The 17,851-nt window shown below is 44.0% G+C and overlaps 2 protein-coding genes and 1 long non-coding RNA gene across 4 annotated transcripts in view; 1 reads left to right on the top strand and 2 right to left on the bottom strand.

Moving 5' to 3' along the window:
* Positions 1 to 16,814, bottom strand: part of LOC134204213 (alpha-tocopherol transfer protein-like) — a 37,247-nt gene extending 20,433 nt beyond the window's left edge. The window contains exons 1-2 of one of the 2 annotated variants that reach the window (XM_062679050.1): positions 16,308 to 16,814; positions 15,867 to 16,201 (exon numbers count right to left, since the gene is read on the bottom strand). The gene's annotated coding sequence lies outside the window, so the exon portion shown is untranslated. Of the gene's footprint in view, positions 1 to 6,979; positions 7,246 to 15,866; positions 16,202 to 16,307 lie in introns of those variants that run through there. The other variant, XM_062679044.1, reaches the window with a different exon arrangement.
* LOC134204965 (uncharacterized) lies at positions 8,801 to 9,258 on the top strand. Its single transcript, XR_009978023.1, has 3 exons — positions 8,801 to 8,870; positions 8,935 to 9,022; positions 9,086 to 9,258. It is a non-coding gene; the product is annotated as an uncharacterized LOC134204965 (long non-coding RNA).
* Positions 16,241 to 17,787, bottom strand: LOC134206390 (uncharacterized). The gene is made up of 3 exons (XM_062682094.1): positions 17,312 to 17,787; positions 16,308 to 17,245; positions 16,241 to 16,251 (listed from the first exon to the last, which is right to left on the bottom strand). Exons 1-3 carry the CDS (start codon positions 17,644 to 17,646, stop codon positions 16,241 to 16,243), a joined length of 1,284 nt encoding a protein of 427 aa, XP_062538078.1. The 5' UTR covers positions 17,647 to 17,787.
* Between the last annotated feature and the right edge of the window lie 64 nt (positions 17,788 to 17,851).

Genomic DNA, 17,851 nt, shown 5'->3' with positions numbered 1-17,851 from the left:
AAACAAACCCTTTGCGAGACGTCTACGACAATATTATGAAATAGTAAACTTTGATTTCCGTCGCATGTGACGCTATAGGTAAAGTAAAACGGCATATGATAATAGGTTTATGGAGAAGGCACTCTCCTCCTTCGAGGCGCGGCCCGTTCCGGTATGAAGCATCATCGATGAAACCTTGAACGCCGCCCTGGGATGACACCCCTTCTGCAGTTAGAATGCAAAGCGCTGACTACGTCTATTTGCACAATAAATTATTGTAAATTATTGCAAACGGCTTACTGCCATATAGCCGACAGCATCCATTATAACAGTAACAAAATGATTGATTTTCCTTTTAGGGCAGATGTTCCTCAATTGAGGGATTATTTAGCATTCTTATTCCAGCATACAACATTTTGTTGCGCAACCTATTGGCTTGTGTCGCTTGATGAATTAGACGTCCGTCATTGGCAAATCTTCTTCTTCAATGTCTCTGAATTACAACTAGAACTAGGCATGCTTTTTAACTTAGTTTTCTAATGGCATTTCATCCGCAAACATCCTAGGCCGAACGAGATTCGATTCGACCAGACTTTACCTCCAGTGAAATATCGACAATTTTTGGAACAACCTTCCTAACCTGGAACTGCTGGTGCGCCACAACGTACCATCGCCCTCCAAAAGGTCAACCGTGTGTCCAACACAACCATGGATCGGACTCGGGGAAAGATACAGATGGATCAGTAAGATTGGGAGTAACTTCAGACATTCCATATCCATTGGGGTGCTGCAGGACATTCCCTTCGATGTCCTTGACATTGATGAGGATCTGTCGGTTGCTGGAGTCCGATTTCACGAAAACATACGAGTTTCCATCATAAACAACTACATCCCATGCGGCGCTTTCCTCACCGTCAGATCTAAGGTTCGTAATATCACCCGAACTCCCACCACCCTACGTGAAGAGGTCCTAGGGCCGACCCGCGAGGTACCGTTCTGGTTGAAGAGTTTAAAGAAGATGATCTCGTCACATTCAACGACGGGTCCTCCATCTTCTGCAACGGGCATTCTGCCATCGCTATTGACGTCTCTGCTGTAAGTCGAAAATCCTATCGCAATTTATCGGGAAAGCCGGTAAAGACTTATACGGCAGCAATCACTATCCCATTCAAATCTCTGCCAACGCCCCCCTCCTGTCAATGTCAAGCGGCGCCATTGGAAATACGCCATTGGGAAGAGTACGAGCGCACCACCAATTCACCAACGAAGACAACAGCGTTGCCCAACAAACCATTCTAGAGTCTAGTTGCCGCCCCGGCTGTCGAGTCCTCAGATGGTGGACCGAGAAAACTCGACGTGCAGTCAAAGGCAGTCGAAAGCCTTTGCTCGCCTTGAGGAGGCTCAACCCTGATCATCCCCTTAGGCCAGATGCTCTGGAAACCTACAAGGAGAAACACGGGCAATGTAAGATTGTTGTTGTTCCAAACAGTGGAAGGACTTTATAGACAGACTTTATAACAGACATCGTTTCTTGGAACCTTGAATAGTAGTGCACTCAGACAGAGGCCTTTTTTATCAGTGACAATGATATACAATACTTTTCTTATGCCCTCCCTGATGCCGATGAGTCGTTATTTATTATTTATTCAGACTAAGGACGAAGTGGCCTGTGCGGTATATAAGAGTCTTCTCCATTCGGCTCGGTCCATGGCTACACGTCGCTAACCACGCAGTCTATGGAGGGTCCGCAAGGCAACTTCCACCTGATCGATCCACCTTGCCTGCTGCGTACCTCGCCTTCTTGTGCCCGTCAGATCGTTATCGAGAACCACAGTCGCCCGATTTTCGCGGTGATTTCCCAGCAGTTCATGCAACTCGTGGTTCATTCGCCTCCTCCACGTACCGTCCGCCATCTGCACTCCACCATAGATGGTAAGCAGCACTTTCCTTTCAAAAACTCAAAGTGCGCGTTGGTCCTCCACGAGCATCGTCCAGGTCTCGTGTGCGTAGAGGACTACCGGTCTAATGAGCGTTTTGTAGATTGTCAGTTTGGTACGGCGGCGAAATCTATTCGATCGGAGCGTTTTGTGGAGTCCAAAGTACGTACGATTTCCAGCCACTATGCGTCTAATAATAATAATAATGGGATCATTAAAGGCGACTTCTCCAGTAGGATTCGACGGCAGCCACAAGAGGAACCCAATTAAAATTATTGAATTCAAAAAAAATCTTTTGACGATGCGTTAGGCACGGATGTGGTAAACCCCTTTGCCAAGGGTGGTTTGGCAAGGTCTCCTCCCAGGGAGACGGAGAGCGGAGTGACGGAGGCTGCAGCTAGCAGTACCACAGTCTCCCCTCCAGTGATGGGGCATAGCCCTATCAGCACGCTCGACGGGCCACTACCCGGGATGCGAGTGGTCGCCGAGCAACGTGATCTTGATAATATCATCGAGTTTGCGAGCGCAAGGCAGAATATCAGTAAGGAACTGAAACAGACCCTTCGAATGCTCTACCAGGCTGTTCGAGTCGTAAGACAAGAACAGGATGCGTTTATCAGGTGGGAAGAGAGAAAGCCGACAAAGGTGCCCAAACCGCTTTTTCTTTCATGGAGGAGCGACTATGGCCCAAGAGGCGATTGATTTCGCCCTGACGGCAAATGAAAAAACGGCTGTGCCTAACCCGAAACGGCTCAGGCAGCAATTCGGTGAAGGCGCTCAGAGCAAAGTCAAACAACGTGCGACCATAAAGGCCAAACATCGTCTGGACGGAGCAGATCGGGGTGCAGAGGAGCCCGAAGGGCGTCAACCCGAGAAGTTGACTTCTCGGCCCAAAAAGGCTAAAGACACCAATCAGACGCAAGTCGCCGGGCCGCAAGAGGGTACCGGTCGGTGCCATCGGTACAAGGGACCGAAAATCCCTGGCAGCTGGTCAGTAGGGCAAAGCTGAAGTCGGCAAAGAAAACTAAGGACAGAAGCGAGGCCTAGTTCGTGAAAACTGATAAAGAAAAAGTACACTGAAGTCCTTAAATCGATGAAGACCGGTGAAATGATCATAGTTCTGAAACGCGTAGCGCAGGCTAGTGGGACTAACTACAGGAAGCTGGCCCAAGAGGTCTTGAGTGTCTGTGCTGAAGTGAGGTTGTTGGGGGCGGAAGTGATCCTCCAGTGCAAGCAACTGGACGAGGTCACGAACGCGGACGACGTCGTGAAGAGACCAGTGCGGTACAGATGTCGAGAAGACCTCTGTACGCCTAAGAGGCGGTCTCTTTGGCCCGCAGGTAGCCTACCTTAGGTTACCGGTTGCGGAAGCCAAAAAGGTAATGGAGCGAGGAAAGTTGAAGATCGGCTAATCAGTATACCCAGTAAGCATTCAAAAGACAGGTGCTGTCGGTGCTTAGAGTTGAGTCCTACAACTGTAAGGGCCCAGACCGTAGCAACATGTGTCGTCGTTGAGGTGAGTGCCTCATCTGCGCCAGCAAAAATCAAGCCTGTAACCACTTTATGAGTGGATCCTCGTGTCCCATCGGAGAGACAAACAAGAAGAAGCCGTGCAAGTAACACAGCTGAATCTTAACCACTGTGCAACTGCCCAGCAGCTGCTGTGGCAGTCTGGATCGTAATCGAGGACCGATGTCACCCTCCTGTCCGACCCGTACAACGTCCCTGTCGATAACGGCAATTGGGTGGCGAACGGGTCTAGGTACCGATGGAGCGGTACCGATCCAAGAGGTACACTCCTCTGCTGAGGATGTCACGATAGCCAAGAACAATGGTGTGTTCTATTGTAGCTGCTATGCCCCACCAAGGTGGCCATTAGAACCAGATGATCGATAGGCTATCGTCTGATCTAGTGGGTCGTAAGCCGGTCGCCATAGCAGGAGATTTTAACGTTTGGGCAGTAGTGTGGGGCAACCGCTGCGCTGTTCCAAGGTCGAAGAGGTCAAGCGTTACTAGAGGCGCTAGCGAAGCTCGACGCAGTGCTAGTCAATGATGGTTCCGCTACCACATTCAGAAGGAACGGGGTCGAGTCATGGATTAACGTAACGTTTGGCAGTCCTGGTATGGTACCAGACTTATACTGGAGGGTGGATGAGGCTAACACCCATAGTGATCATCTAGAAATTCGCTTTAAGATCAACTATGGCATGCAACATCCGAGGTCCGGGGATCCCTGTCAGGTCCGTAGGTGGAGGACCAATCACTTCGACAGCGAAGTTTTCACCGCGGCCCTGTGACTGGAAGCCAACACTGAAGATCTAACCGGGGTTGCATTGATAGCTGTCCTATCACGCGCGTGCGACGCCCTTATGCCAAGGAGATCCCTGTCGAGAAATGGTAGACGCCCGGTATATTGGTGGAGTGCCGAGATTGCGGTCCTTTGATCAACCTGCCTCAAGGCAAGACGAAAAATGCAACGTGCCCGCATCGAGGATGAAAGAGCGGACCGCCGTAAAGTGTTTCGAGCTGCGAAACTGGCCTTTAACAAGGCCATCATAAGCAGCAAGAGAGCGTGTTTCGACAACCTATGCGAAGGAGCCAACGCGAATCCGTAGGGTGACGCCTACAGGATAGTGTTGGCCAAGACCAAAGGGAGCTCTTCATCCACCAAACGGTCCCCGGATAGGATGGCGAGGATTATCGAGGTACTCTTCCCGCCCCGAGGCACAAGTCCCTGGCCTCCTGCACCACAAGGCAAAAGGGGTGCGGCCGAAATGGTAGCTCCGGTGACCAAGGATGTTTCCAATCATTTAGTAATCTGCGTTCGATCACTTAGTGTCAATAACTCATACCAGAGGCCCAATTTCAAAATGTGTTGTATGATGGATCTAGTGCGAAAGTTTTTCTAAAACTCCTAACAGGTCGATGTTTGATCTTAACTTTTTACGGAGCTAAAGCGCTAGTAGCAGTAGCTTGTACTAAATGATAACAAAATTTCAATAATTTAGTATAAATTACTGCTACTGGAGCTATAGCTCCGTTATTAGTGAAATTCATGCAACGAACTGTTAGAAAGAGTTGTAGATAAACCTTTGCACTAGAAGTCCACCATACAACACATTTTGAAATTTGGCCTCTGGAATGAGTTATTGACAAACTACTAAGTGATAGAACGCAGATTACTGAATGATCGATAACATCCTTGCTGGTGACGAACGAAGAGTTACTCGCGGTGGCCAAATCCCTGGTAACGAACAAAGCTCCAGGGGCTGGTGGAGTTCCAAACAGCGCTCTCAAGTCAGCAATCATAGCGAGCCCGAACATGTTCAGGATAGCTATGCAGAGATGCCTTGATGAGTGTAGATTTCCCGAAAGATGGAAAAGGCAGAAATTGGTGTTGTTGCCGAAGACTGAGAAGCCGCCGGGCGACCCATCGACGTACAGACCAATTTGTCTTATAGACACGACGGGCAAGTTGCTAGAGAAGATCATCCTCAACAGGCTGACCCCGAACTCACAGAGTACGGACGGCCTGTCAGTTCGGTTTTCGCAAGGGTAAGTCCACGTTGAACGCTATTAACTCGTTGGTAAAGACCGCCGAGATAGCGATCCGAAAGAAAAGGCGAGGTATTCGATACTGTACGTTAGTGGCACTTGATGTGAAGAACGCATTCAACAGCGCAAACTGGGATGCCATCGCGCTCTCGTTACACCGGCTTAGCCTGCCGGTGGGCCTGTACCGGATTTTGGAAACCTATTTACAGAACCGTGTACTATTATACGAGACCGATGCCGGTTAGAGAAACGTTCCTATTACCGCAGGAGTTCCGCAAGGTTCAATACTGGGCCCAGTATTATGGAACCTTATGTACAACGGGCTTCTGAAGCAAAAGTTTCCTTCTGGTGTTAAGATCGCCGGCTTCGCCGATGACGTAGCCTTGGGGGTTTATGGGGAGTCAATTCCCGAGGTAGAACTGACGCAGCACACGCGATCAGGCGGATTGGATGAGCGCTAAAGGCCTGGAGCTCGCTCAACATAAGACGGAGGTGATTATCGTCATCAACCGCAAGTCGGTTCAACATGCAGTGATTTATGTGGGTTAAGTCGCGATCGCATCAAAGCGGAGTTTGAATCTCATTGTAGTCGAAATAGACGACAAGCTGACAAGCTGGCAATCAATATGGTCGAAACTTAGGTGTGGTGTATGAAAAACGGCAAGTGGGCTTTTTATTATGTAGGTCACTGTACATGTTTAAAATTCACAGATTTGATTTTTTTTTTCTCCGGGATATTCCTTTGTATTGGATATTTGATCAAATTATTATATTTTTTCCTATTTATTTCCAGAAAATTCCTCAACATTCCTAAGAAAATATTTTTTTACATCAATACCACATGCAATATTTTGTAATTTCCTCAATATTTTTTCTAAATTTTCTCGAAAAATTCTTCTAAATTGACCTAGAAGAATCTTTGGAATTTTTTATATGAAATCATTCTGAATGTATTTCAAATTTTCAAAGGAAATTCTTCTGAATAACTCTGCGAGTTGTATAAAACAATCTCCAGAATATTCTTATGATTTCCTCTTGGTCTTCTTAGTATCAACACTTTTTTATAATTTAAACACTTTGTCAGTATTTTAACGAATTTCAATTTAAAATCACTTCTTTCCACTTGAATTATTTATAACGAAACTGTGCTCAAATTAACATTTCAAACTTTCAGAAAAATCTTGATGTAAGTTGCTGGGTGACATACCGATGCCAAGGGACGTCTGAAAATAATAACTGATCATATTCAATATTCTAGGGACAGGACAGAATATACTGTATATACTGTTGTATATTTTATTTTTAACGGTTATTCGGTGCTTTATTCAAGATACCTTTGAATTAGCATCAACAAGTAAAATCCGGCGATAAAATATTAATTTTCGATAAACACATTGAGAATCACTGATCCATCAACGTCAATGGCAAATGTTAAAGTTTAATCACTATTTCTTGATTATGACAAATATAATACTTAATAGATGAGGATGTTCTAACTGCACAATTACCTTTCCTTGGCGAAGCAGATTGTTGTTGAACTCCCAAATGATTGTCACTATAGATTGTTCTCACGAAACACCTTTTGCACACTCTTGTTCAACGGCTACCGAACGGACAATAAATTGAAGGAATTATTCTCGGAGGAGGCACTTTGGAACTGAGCTATTTTTGACTGCCCTGTTGCAGATGAGCTTCAACGACTTCAACGAAAGGGAAAACGCGATCCACCTCGTACCGACACAACAGCGACACTGGCCGGTTAATCTAAAAGTGATCTCACTCGAACCCCCTGCTAGCCATTGTTGCGATCACTGAAGTACGGTAGTACAGCTACTAGTGCAAATGCACGCGACTCATGTTGAAACTTTAGCCATTGTCACTAGCACAGAAAGACAGACATCACCGGCTATGTATACGGCTAGTGGCTTGCTTTAAGAGTGAAAGGATAACAACTCTAGAAACCTGCAACAAATTAAATATTTAATCCATTGAATAGACCTCAATGACCACGACTGACACTACCCCCAAATATCCGTAGCACCAATCGTGATAACAAAACGTGAACTTGAACCACATTTTCAAATCGTCTCGTCTGGTCACCATTCATGCCACGCCGCGCCGCGACGACGGTAGTCTTTGCAGACTGCATGAAGGGGTTGTAGAACCAACAACCAAAATTATTTCTGATGAGTCACCAAAAACAAAGCGGGTGCGTTTTTAAAACAGGTGTGACAAAAATAGTCGTCCAGTTCAGGGAGAAGAAAAACAGCTTTTCGAACAAACGGCCTTCAGACACCCTAACCACAGATAACAGATATTGAGGCTGGCATCCGACACGTGTGTAAACATCCGCAGCCATTAGTTCAAATGTATTTTAAATTGCGACCACGTTTTGCAATCGATTGGAGATGGCGCAAGGATCATTGTTATTGAAAACGCAGCCCGAATGCGACTGTCAAATGCATTGGCTGCGTTCGACGGTTGTTAATCAGCTGCGTCCGTATATACTGCCGCAATCAGTTGAGTAGATGGCAGTAGTGGGCCAACGTATATCAATTCAAAAGTTTACACAGGATTTTCAATAAAATTTGTTCTAGCCTAAATATCTGTTATCTGTGCCCTAACCTTGGCGGTTTCTGCTCTGCATTCTCGGTTGTCATCACGGGTCACTGATTATGGACGACAGTATAAAAGCGAAATTTGGAAAATTAATTGGCTAATGAGCTGGTTCAAATATGGAGCAGCTCTGAACATGTTGTGATCAGCTTTCGAACCATTATTGTATAGATATTCGTTCACGTCATCTTGCACGAGAGCATCGATGCGGTTGAAAGTGCCCTGGGCTACATGAGTTGTCATTTTTTTAAATTAGCACATGGTTGATCAAATGTTCTTCAATTACTAGGCTTTTCAAACTTATTGCTTATTGGCAATTGGCTTAAAGCCGACTCTCAACTCAACGTCCCAGATGCACTTTCACAGTTATTAAAACACTAGGATATTTACATTCGCTGAAAAAACGCGGATACATTCGTGCCGAAAATCGTTGTAACTAAATTTTCAATGGCTATATCTCAGTCGTTTTTAAACCGATTTTCAGGATTTTCACCACTCTCTTATAAGCCATTAATAGCCATCTCTTCTACACGGTTACTGGCTAAAACCCATTAATGTGTAAAAAAGTATACATTTTTTGATGGTCCATTGATCTGTCAAAAAATGGGTAATTTTAAAAACTGTCAAATGGGTGAAAAAGTACCCATGTTCAAATTTTATTTGGAGAAAAAAAAAGTATATTTTTTACCCATTAATGGGTGAAAAATAGTTGTGAACATTTTCGAACTGTTACCCGTTTATTTTGATGGAAAGGGAATTTAAATCACCTAACTCACGTAAAATGTAAGTAAACGATTACGATTTTCTCAATAATATCTACCATTACCGCTTAATTTTTATTTGCTAGGATTTTATTTCTAGTTCTTCGCTTGTGAAATTTCAGAGGAAAATAGAGGCTACGATTTTGCATTTCTGCCTGACGATTACAAGAAACGGTAAGTTTTTAAAATAAATCTTCTGCAATGCTTTAGATTCATTAGAATTTCGTTAAACTACAGGTTATTCCACGACTAATTAATACGAAGAAGGACCAGGTATGGATAAACTCAAAGACCACCTGAAATGCGGGCCGCGGGCCACCATTGGAAGCATTCATCCTGAGACGAACCATATTGCCATTCAGGAGGCGGACATGATGGATTATTCGTATGCGGAGCAATAATTTTCATTATGTTCAATGTTTATAATAGTTATGTTTTCCAATAAAAAATGTATAGTCTAATTGATTTTTCATGTTCCAAAATATCTGCATAAAAATCGGTATCAAAGCAAACCAAAATTATTTTGATAAAAATGGGTATTTATTTACCCATTTTGCAGGAAAATCGCTTCGATTTTATGGGTAAAATAATACGCATCTTTTGACAGAAACATGACTTACCCATTAATGGGTAAACCAGTTTTACTCATTAAATGAGTAGTGGCGGTTTTGGCGAAAATGGGTGCCATAGTACCCATTAATGGGTTTTAGCTTTTTCCCTTCCCCTCACCCAGGAACGCCTGTGAGCTTTCCTCCAGCTAGTGTCAAACAGTACAGTGACCGATTGATTTTTACACAGCGAAAAGCCGCCATTACCAAGCGTGGAAAGCTGGATAGCGCTTTTAAACAGTACACACTTGTGAAATTTTTGTAACTCGAAATAGAAATCCAAGACTTTTCGACGCTTTTGAAGAAATGTACGCTATGTGGTCCTTGAATGAGAGCTTACAGTCAAGCATAACCCCTAAGTCTTTCACGGTTGTATCCTTCCTTAAAGTTATGTCAAAGATTTTGTAGTCAAAGTTTATGATTGAATGCTTGCGAGCAAAACTTATAACAGAACATTTAGAGGCATTCAAAACCATCCGGTTGGCAACACACCATTCGGCGAATGCGTTCAACTGAGATTGCAGGTATGAAGCATCGGTTACGGTACGAATTACACAATAGAGTTTGAAATCATCTGCATACGAAACTTTGAAGCAGTCGATGGAGAAGTTTACATCGTTTAGATATAATAAGAAAAGGTATGGTCCGAGATGGCTTCCTTGAGGTACGCCTGATGTAACGTTGAAAGATGTTGATATATTATTTCCGATTTTGACAGACATTTTACGACAAACTAGATAGGAACTGAGCCAATCTAAGATTTTTCCCTGAAAACCAAGTCGCTGCAGTTTGAACACCGCAATCTGATGATTAATTTTATCAAAGGCAGCTGATAGATCAGTGTATACTGCGTCAACCTGAAGACGATTCTGTAGCGAGCGAGCTATAAACGATACGTACGATACGAGGTTTGTGGATGTGGACCTCTTAGGGATGAATCCATGTTGAGATTCAGTAATATAATTACTGCAGCTGTGTGTTAAAATGCTAGAACAATAACCTCGAGCAGTTTCGCCATTGCGCAGAGAGAAGCGATCCCACGGTAATTTGAAACTTCGCGTTTGTCTCCCTTTTATAGACTGGAAAGATGTAGGATGTTTTCCAAACATCTGGAAAAACTCCAGAGCGTAGAGATGTGTTGAAAATGGCAGCCAATGGTGAAGATAGGGCAGTTGAGCACTTCTTAATGATCAGTGAAGGCACTCCGTCTGGTCCAGGATTTGTCGAGCGTTTCAGTTTCGTACAAGCATTCATAACAGTCTCGGCATCAATGAAAGGGTGAGATCCAAAAGTAGATAGAGTGGGTACATTTAGTGCTGCAGCAGATACTTGTTGTTCATCAAGAATCTCGTTAGTAAAAACACTGCTGAACTGCCTGCGGAAAAGTTCACAGATGTGCTTCGTAGAAGAAGCCTCAGCATCACCGAGCGACATAGACGAGGGCAAACCAGATTCGCGTTTTTGCTCGTTAACGTAATTCCCGAACTGTTTTGGGTTGTTTTTAAGACTGCGTTGGATGCGATTCCGATAAGAACTAAAAGCGATTCGTTCAGCTGTTTGTAGCGATTATTTAGAGAGATGTAATGGGATTTTAGCAGATTTGTTCGGTACTTGAGTACTTCTTAAGAGCAGATCGTTTAGCAGCTTTTAGACGTTTGAGGTGTCGCGTAGACCATGGAGGGAAAGTCGGGGCACGATGTACTCTTTTGGGAGTGAACTGATCAATGGCATAAACCAACACATTTGAGACAGTCATTGCGGCAGCATTGGCATCCGAATCGTCGAGTATTTCGCTCCATTTAACACGAGATAAGAAATGATTCATTCCATCGAAATCAGTCTTCCAATAAACGTAGGTTAGGGTTTCAGTGAATTTTTTGTAAACGTATGGTTGACTTCGCTGAGCAGAACATGAAGCGCTGGGTGATAGCGACTTATCATAACAAGAGGAGCAGGTGCGCGAATAACAAGGCTGCGTTCCACTATATCTTCGCTCATAAAGCAGAGATCTAACATACGATTATTTTCATTCTTAATACCACCCAATAGGACTAAACCAGCAGTACTATAACAGTCCAGCAACCGCGCAATTGAAAAACTTAACGATGAATGTGATGAATCAGCAAATAGAAACGATGCGTTGCTAGGAATCCAGTTGATGCCGTTGAAGTTGAAGTCGCCGATTATCAGAATCTTGTCACAAAGCGCCATTTGCGATATTATCCAGTCAAGCGAGTCGATGTGTTGATCGAAGAGGGATGCATCGTTCAGGCGGTCGGGCGGAATGTATATGACACAGATGAATAGCTTGTAATTGCGGAAGGCAAGTGAAACCCACAATTGCTCAACGCCCGAACAGTTAGGTGGAGATAGAAGATGCGCCTTGTATTGGGATCGCGCAGCTAAGAGAACGCCGCCACCAGATTGTTTCCTGCTATTGTTAGGCGAGCGGTCTTGTCGAAAAACGGTGTACGAATTGCCAAAAATTTTTGATTTGAATTAGTGCTATCATTAAGCCAACTTTCTGTGAAAATGTAGAGGTCGTAGGTTTCACAGGAACAAGCGAGAGCATAATTACTTACTCGAGTATTGATACCACCAACGTTTTGGTAATAGACTGAAAGTTCATTGCTTAAACTAGAGTAACTCTGTTTATTGTGGGAGGTTGAGTTTGCGTCGGTGTCTGCGGAAGCTGATACACGTTGGGAGCTAATTGCAGAGTAGGTGTTCGAATTGATGAAGCTTGTTGCCGATATTGAGGGTACATCATCCGAGGAGGGCCACGTGCACGGATACGATGGGTCACAGCCGGGGACGGAAACGAGGTTGTTTGATACTCTGGTCGAACTTGTTTGTAGGTGTTCGATTTGCGGTCTAAAAAAGGGGCGATAGATACGCCTTCAGGCCAGAAACCATTTGAAAGAATTATGCTTTCAATGTTCTCAGGGACATTCAACTTGAAAGAAAGGTATGAAAGAGGTCTCATGTTTCTGTCTTGACGAGCGAGCTTATGACAATAAATGAGATTAGGATCGCAGTTAGCCTGAGTTGAGACTTCCGATTCGTGTGTCATAAATCGAGTGATGTAGAACCACTTGTCGTAGATAATAGGACGAGTTACAGCAAGAGTGGGTTTCACAGTTGTGGGAGAAGTCCTGGTATGGTTTGGTGAAGGATTAGGTGGCTTAATTACTGTATCGGAGAGAACAGTAATTCCTAATCCGGTGAAAATGATTCTCGAGAATGATCCGACGGGAACAAGAAGGTAAGGTGCACAACGAGCAAGGCGGATACACACTTAGCTCATTTTACAGTATTCGGTAAATTTTACCGAAATCTCAACCGCTGAACTGTTCGGTAAATTAATTTACAGATTTTTTGTAATGGAAAACCATTGCTCAACTGTCAAAATCGCCGAAAATCAGTAAAATAATTTACCGAACAGTTCAGCGGTTGAGATTTCGGTAAAATTTTACCGAAGTCGGCGATTTATTTTAAGTGTGTAGATCAGGTTGAGAACGATTTGCGGACCCTCCGCAGACTGCGTGGTTGGCGTCGTGCAGCCATGGACCGTGCTGAATGGGGAAGACTTCTATGCACTGCACAGGCCACTCCGGCCTTAGTCTGGTAATAAATAAATAAATTGTGTCTCATATCTAGGTATACGAGATGTTGTTCGATCTTCAAATTGTCTTGGAGTTTAAATCAAATTGTCTACCGAATCAACCACGACTTCGATGATGTCCCCAGCCGCGGAATCAACCCAATCATGCCCTTCGAGTATTTGTTATTCATTTGCATCTCAAATCCTGGCATATGAGCCTACCGAATCAATCACGACTTCCATGCTTTCGAGTTCGCGAACGCAAGGCAGAACATCAGTAAGGAACTGAAACAGAACCTTCGGATGCTTCGCCAGGCTGTTCAAGTCGCAAGACAGGGCACAAGGCGCATGAATGTGATAAGGCACCAAAGTGCCTTATCTGCGCCAGCAAAAAGCAAGCCTGTAATCACGTTATGGGTGGGTCTTCGTGTCCCATCGGAAAGAAAAATAAGAATAAGCCGTGCAAATAACACAGCTGAATTTTAACCACTGTGCAACTGCCCAGCAGCTGCTGTGGCAGCCGGTCTCGGAGTCGAGGACTGATGTCGCCCTCCTGTCCGACCCGTACAACGTCCCTGTCGATAACGGCAATTGGGTGGCGGACGGGTCTAGGATGGCGGCTATTTGCACGACGGGACGGTACCCGATCCAAGAGGTGGTACACTCCTCTGCTGAGGGTGTCGCGATAGCTAAGATCAATGGTGTGTTCTATTGTAGCTGCTATGCCCCACCAAGGTGGTCATTAGAACAGTTTAATCAGATGATCGATAGGCTATCGTCTGATCTTGTGGGTCGTAAGCCGGTCGTCATAGCAGGGGATTTTAACGCTTGGGCAGTAGAGTGGGGCAGCCGCTGCACCAATCGAAGGGGTCAAGCGTTACTAGAGGCACTAGCGAAGCTCGACGCAGTGCTAGTCAATGATGGTTTCGCTAGCACATTCAGAAGGAACGGGGTCGAGTCATGGATTGACGTAACGTTTGTCAGTCCTGGTCTGGCACCAGACTTGGACTGGAGGGTGGACGAGGGTTACACCCCATAGTGATCATCTAGCAATTCGCTTTAAGATCAACTATGGCGTGCAACATCCGAGGTCCGGGGATCCCTGTCAGGTCCGGGGGTGGAGAACCAATCACTTCGTCAGCGAAGTTTTCACCGCGGCCCTGGGACTGGAAGCCAACACTGAAGGTCTAAGCGGGGATGCGTCGATAGCTGTCCTATCACGCGCGTGTGACGCCACCATGCCGAGGAAAGCCCTGTCGAGAAATGTCAGTCGGCCGGTATACTGGTGGAGTCCCGAGATTGCGGCTTCATGAAGGATCTGTCGGAGGAATTGCTGAGGGAAATTCCGAAGGTATTGCTAAAGGAACTTCCGGAGGAATTCTAGAAAGAACTTCTTGAGAAATTCCTGAAGGAACTTCCGGAGGAATTGCGGAAGGAACTTCCGAAGGAATTTCTGAAGTATCTTCCTGAGGAATTCCTGAAGAACACTTCCAGAGGAATTCCTGGAGAAAATTCCGGAGGAATTCCTGGACTAACTTCCGGAAGAATTCCTGGAGGAACTGCCGGAGGAATTCTTGGAGGAACTTCTAGTGGAATTCCTGGAGGAACTTCCGGTGGAATTCCTGGAGGAACTTTCGGAGGGTGGCCTCAACCAAACCTATGATTGTTTTTTTCTCGATCTGATTTCGAAAAGTCAAAATGTGCGTACAACAGCTTTGGTAACGAACTTCAACTTATAAAACAAACTTCAAAATCGCTTCCTTCGACTTCCGGATTTTTCCGAAAGTGGCCAAAAGTAGAATCAAGATCTAAAAAATGTTATCTTACATTTTAGTCATAGTGAATCATGAAGTTTGATATGTCGCATGCTATGTTCTTTTCAAAACCGGATTCATGTCTTCCATAGGGTCTCCGGAATTGGTTCCAGGTGTCCCGGGATGTTTGAATCAACAGAATCAAAATTGATAGTAGAAATCTAAAATTAGTTTCAAAATATCTTTCGCCAAAAAAATGCCGGTGATTGATACGCCTCATAATACATTTAGAAGTATTTTGATATATATTCCAAATAGAACCCCGGAACCGGTTCCAGTGTGGCCATCATGCCTCCAAATTCGTTCAGAAGCATCGAAAATAAGTTTTTTTTAACGATACGGGTATAAAAAGACGATATTGGTACGAATAACAAACATCAAAAATGTTCTAAATGGCCACCCGACGGACCCCACTGGAATTCCGTATAAATCCGGAACCGGTGGACCGACATGTCCAATCGATTGATCCTCTGAAACTGATTATTTCTGGTTCATGTATGAAAATGAATTAGAAAATTTAATGAATTAGAGCAAAAACATCACCAAAATTTTGATGCACGATAGAGGTTAGGGATGCAAAGGCTGATTGAAATCTTTTTTATACCCGCCAATTGCACGAATATGCATATTGTGTCGAAAGAACAGTTCAGGGAGCCTAGAATATTGCCCGCCCGAAAATACCCAGTAGTCTTTTTGGAACGTCATACATGTTATTATCGGTGGGAACATACAATATCAAGTAATATTCGTAGTCTGGCTTTGATATACTCAATCCAGTTGAAACCCGAAATTGGGTGCTAGCGAAGTCACAATCCTTACGTTAAACCTAACTTCGGAAGTGGTGCGCTGAATAGCGCTTCGCGATACGAAAACAGCGCACCACTTCCGAAGTTAGGTTCAACGTACGGATTGTGAGAAAAATCCAACTTGGCTATCCCCCAATTCCGGTTTTCAAGTGGATTGAGAATATTAGTATATGTTGCTATATTTACCTTTGGTCTTGCAGTCGCCCGGATACCTATATGATTACTCAAGAACTGATTTTGTCCGCAGATTGAAAGTTTTAAGAGATTCTCCAATAATTTCTTTCGAGTGCTATCTTCGTATTTCTTATGACACCCGAGTTTGGTACAAGTACATGGTTGTTTGATACTGCGAGCAGGTACTTTAACACCATTTGGTTGTCTATATTCAAGCCCTTGCATCCGCTCATCTTGCAAGTTTTTTCGTTGATTGGCTCTAGGCTTCTTAGATGGTACGCAAGATGTGTCAATTTCTTCAAATCCCAGATCTCCACGATTTGCTATAGCTAAAGGTTGTTGTTTACCTAGAATAAAGTAATTTAGTTATCCCAAAAAAATAATAATCAATAAGTCACTGAAAAATATAATGGGTTTTATGTTTATGTTTGAGAAGATCGTTGAATTACTTACCACGATTTTCTTCCATGTTATTTTGCTCATCATCTTCAATCATTAGCGTTAAGTTATGGTACTTCTCGAAATATTCTTCAACTATAAACTCGTTAAATAACGTTAAATCTCCAATACGCACTTCTTGATCTTCGTCGTCGATGTCTCCGCCTTCAGATCCGGAATCCGATTTTTCAATGGAGTTGTTAACCGCAGCCTTGCCATTTGCACTGTCATTAGCCTGATGTGGTTCGATATCATGAGAGCTAGGAGAGTACGTATGAGGTTTTCTCGACTCCGGTGAACTGAAGACGTGGACTGACTTTGTCTCGACACGCGATATCTGCAGGTCCGTTGAGTTGGAAATATTAGAAGGTATATCTGGATGACTAATGGATTCATCATAAACCTTTGCGATTTCATTTATAACGGTGTGAACTTCGGAGCTCTGTCCGTCACAAGGCACATCGACGTTGCAAGATCGACGATCATTTTCCAAATCGAGATATTTGGTCTCGTTATTTGCGACTAGCATGCTAGAAAATTTCGATAAAAATGAGGTTTTAGGTACGGGAGACACGTTTTGAGGAAATTGTTCAATAGCTACAGTCGATTTGGATTTGCTGCTGACGTTTCGTACTGTCTGGTTATAACGATCTTTCCTAATACTGTACGGTTGATACTCAGCGCTGCTGTGAAGTTTGTAGTTATCATTTTCGATATTGTGACTCGACGATCGAAGAGTACTGCCACGGGTACTCGTTTCGACGGAAGCGGACGAAGAAAACATACGATGGTGATTATTGCCAGCATAATCACGTGTCAGATCGGTTTTAACATGGAACGATTCGACATCACCAGCAGTAGGAGATCTCTCGGAAGAACTACGAGGCTTGATGCAATCATGAGGTAGTTTGCCATAAGAAGAATGAGTCGTTTTCTGTGTTCGTTCGTCGGATCTGAAACAAGATACATATTATTGAAGGGATTTTCATAAGCATTAAATTTATATAGGAATAACATACCTTTGATGATGATATGGTGGTCGGATAGAGTTTTGTTCGTTAATCGGCCTGAGTACTACACGAGATGGTTCGGCAGAGACTGATATGGAATTTCTGGATACCGGCTCGTATTGGAAAGTTTTTCGTTGTTGAGAAATGTTGCGACACGCTTGCAGAGTGTTCGTATTGCATTCTCCGTCCGTATATTTCCGTATAATCTTACTCGGGTATCGCAAATCAAGCGGTTCATCATAATTGATGTGCTTTTTTGGAGTAGATGTACAAATGTCGTTGAAAGAGAGTCCGAAAGAAGGGTTTAAATCTTTAGCTTCAAACGATGGTACAGTTGAATCCATAGAATATCGTTGAGTTTCACCGGCAGATACCTCTTCATACCATCCTACTGACGGAATCGAAATAGGAGGTAGTCGTGGGCACGTTGAATTTTCAGAAAGATCATTTTCTTCAACGCGGTGAGAAGCATCTCCACATTCGGACATCGCAGCAGCAGCATCTAATAGCGGACATACATTATTGAACTATATCGATATATTAATAGAC

This window comes from Armigeres subalbatus, chromosome 1 (assembly GCF_024139115.2).
Source record: "Armigeres subalbatus isolate Guangzhou_Male chromosome 1, GZ_Asu_2, whole genome shotgun sequence".
NCBI classification, from domain to species: Eukaryota; Metazoa; Arthropoda; class Insecta; order Diptera; family Culicidae; genus Armigeres; species Armigeres subalbatus.
Note: the sequence above shows the minus strand (reverse complement) of the source record. Positions and strands in the feature narration are given on the sequence as shown.

What these genes read in the sequence shown, in the direction of transcription:
- LOC134206390 (XM_062682094.1), bottom strand. Translation starts at nt 17,646, where the DNA reads ATGGATTCAACTGTACCATCGTTTGAAGCTAAAGATTTAAACCCTTCT. An exon ending in CCACCATATCATCATCAAAG is followed by an intron (nt 17,246 to 17,311) that starts GTATGTTATTCC and finishes ATCTTGTTTCAG; the next exon opens with ATCCGACGAACGAACACAGA.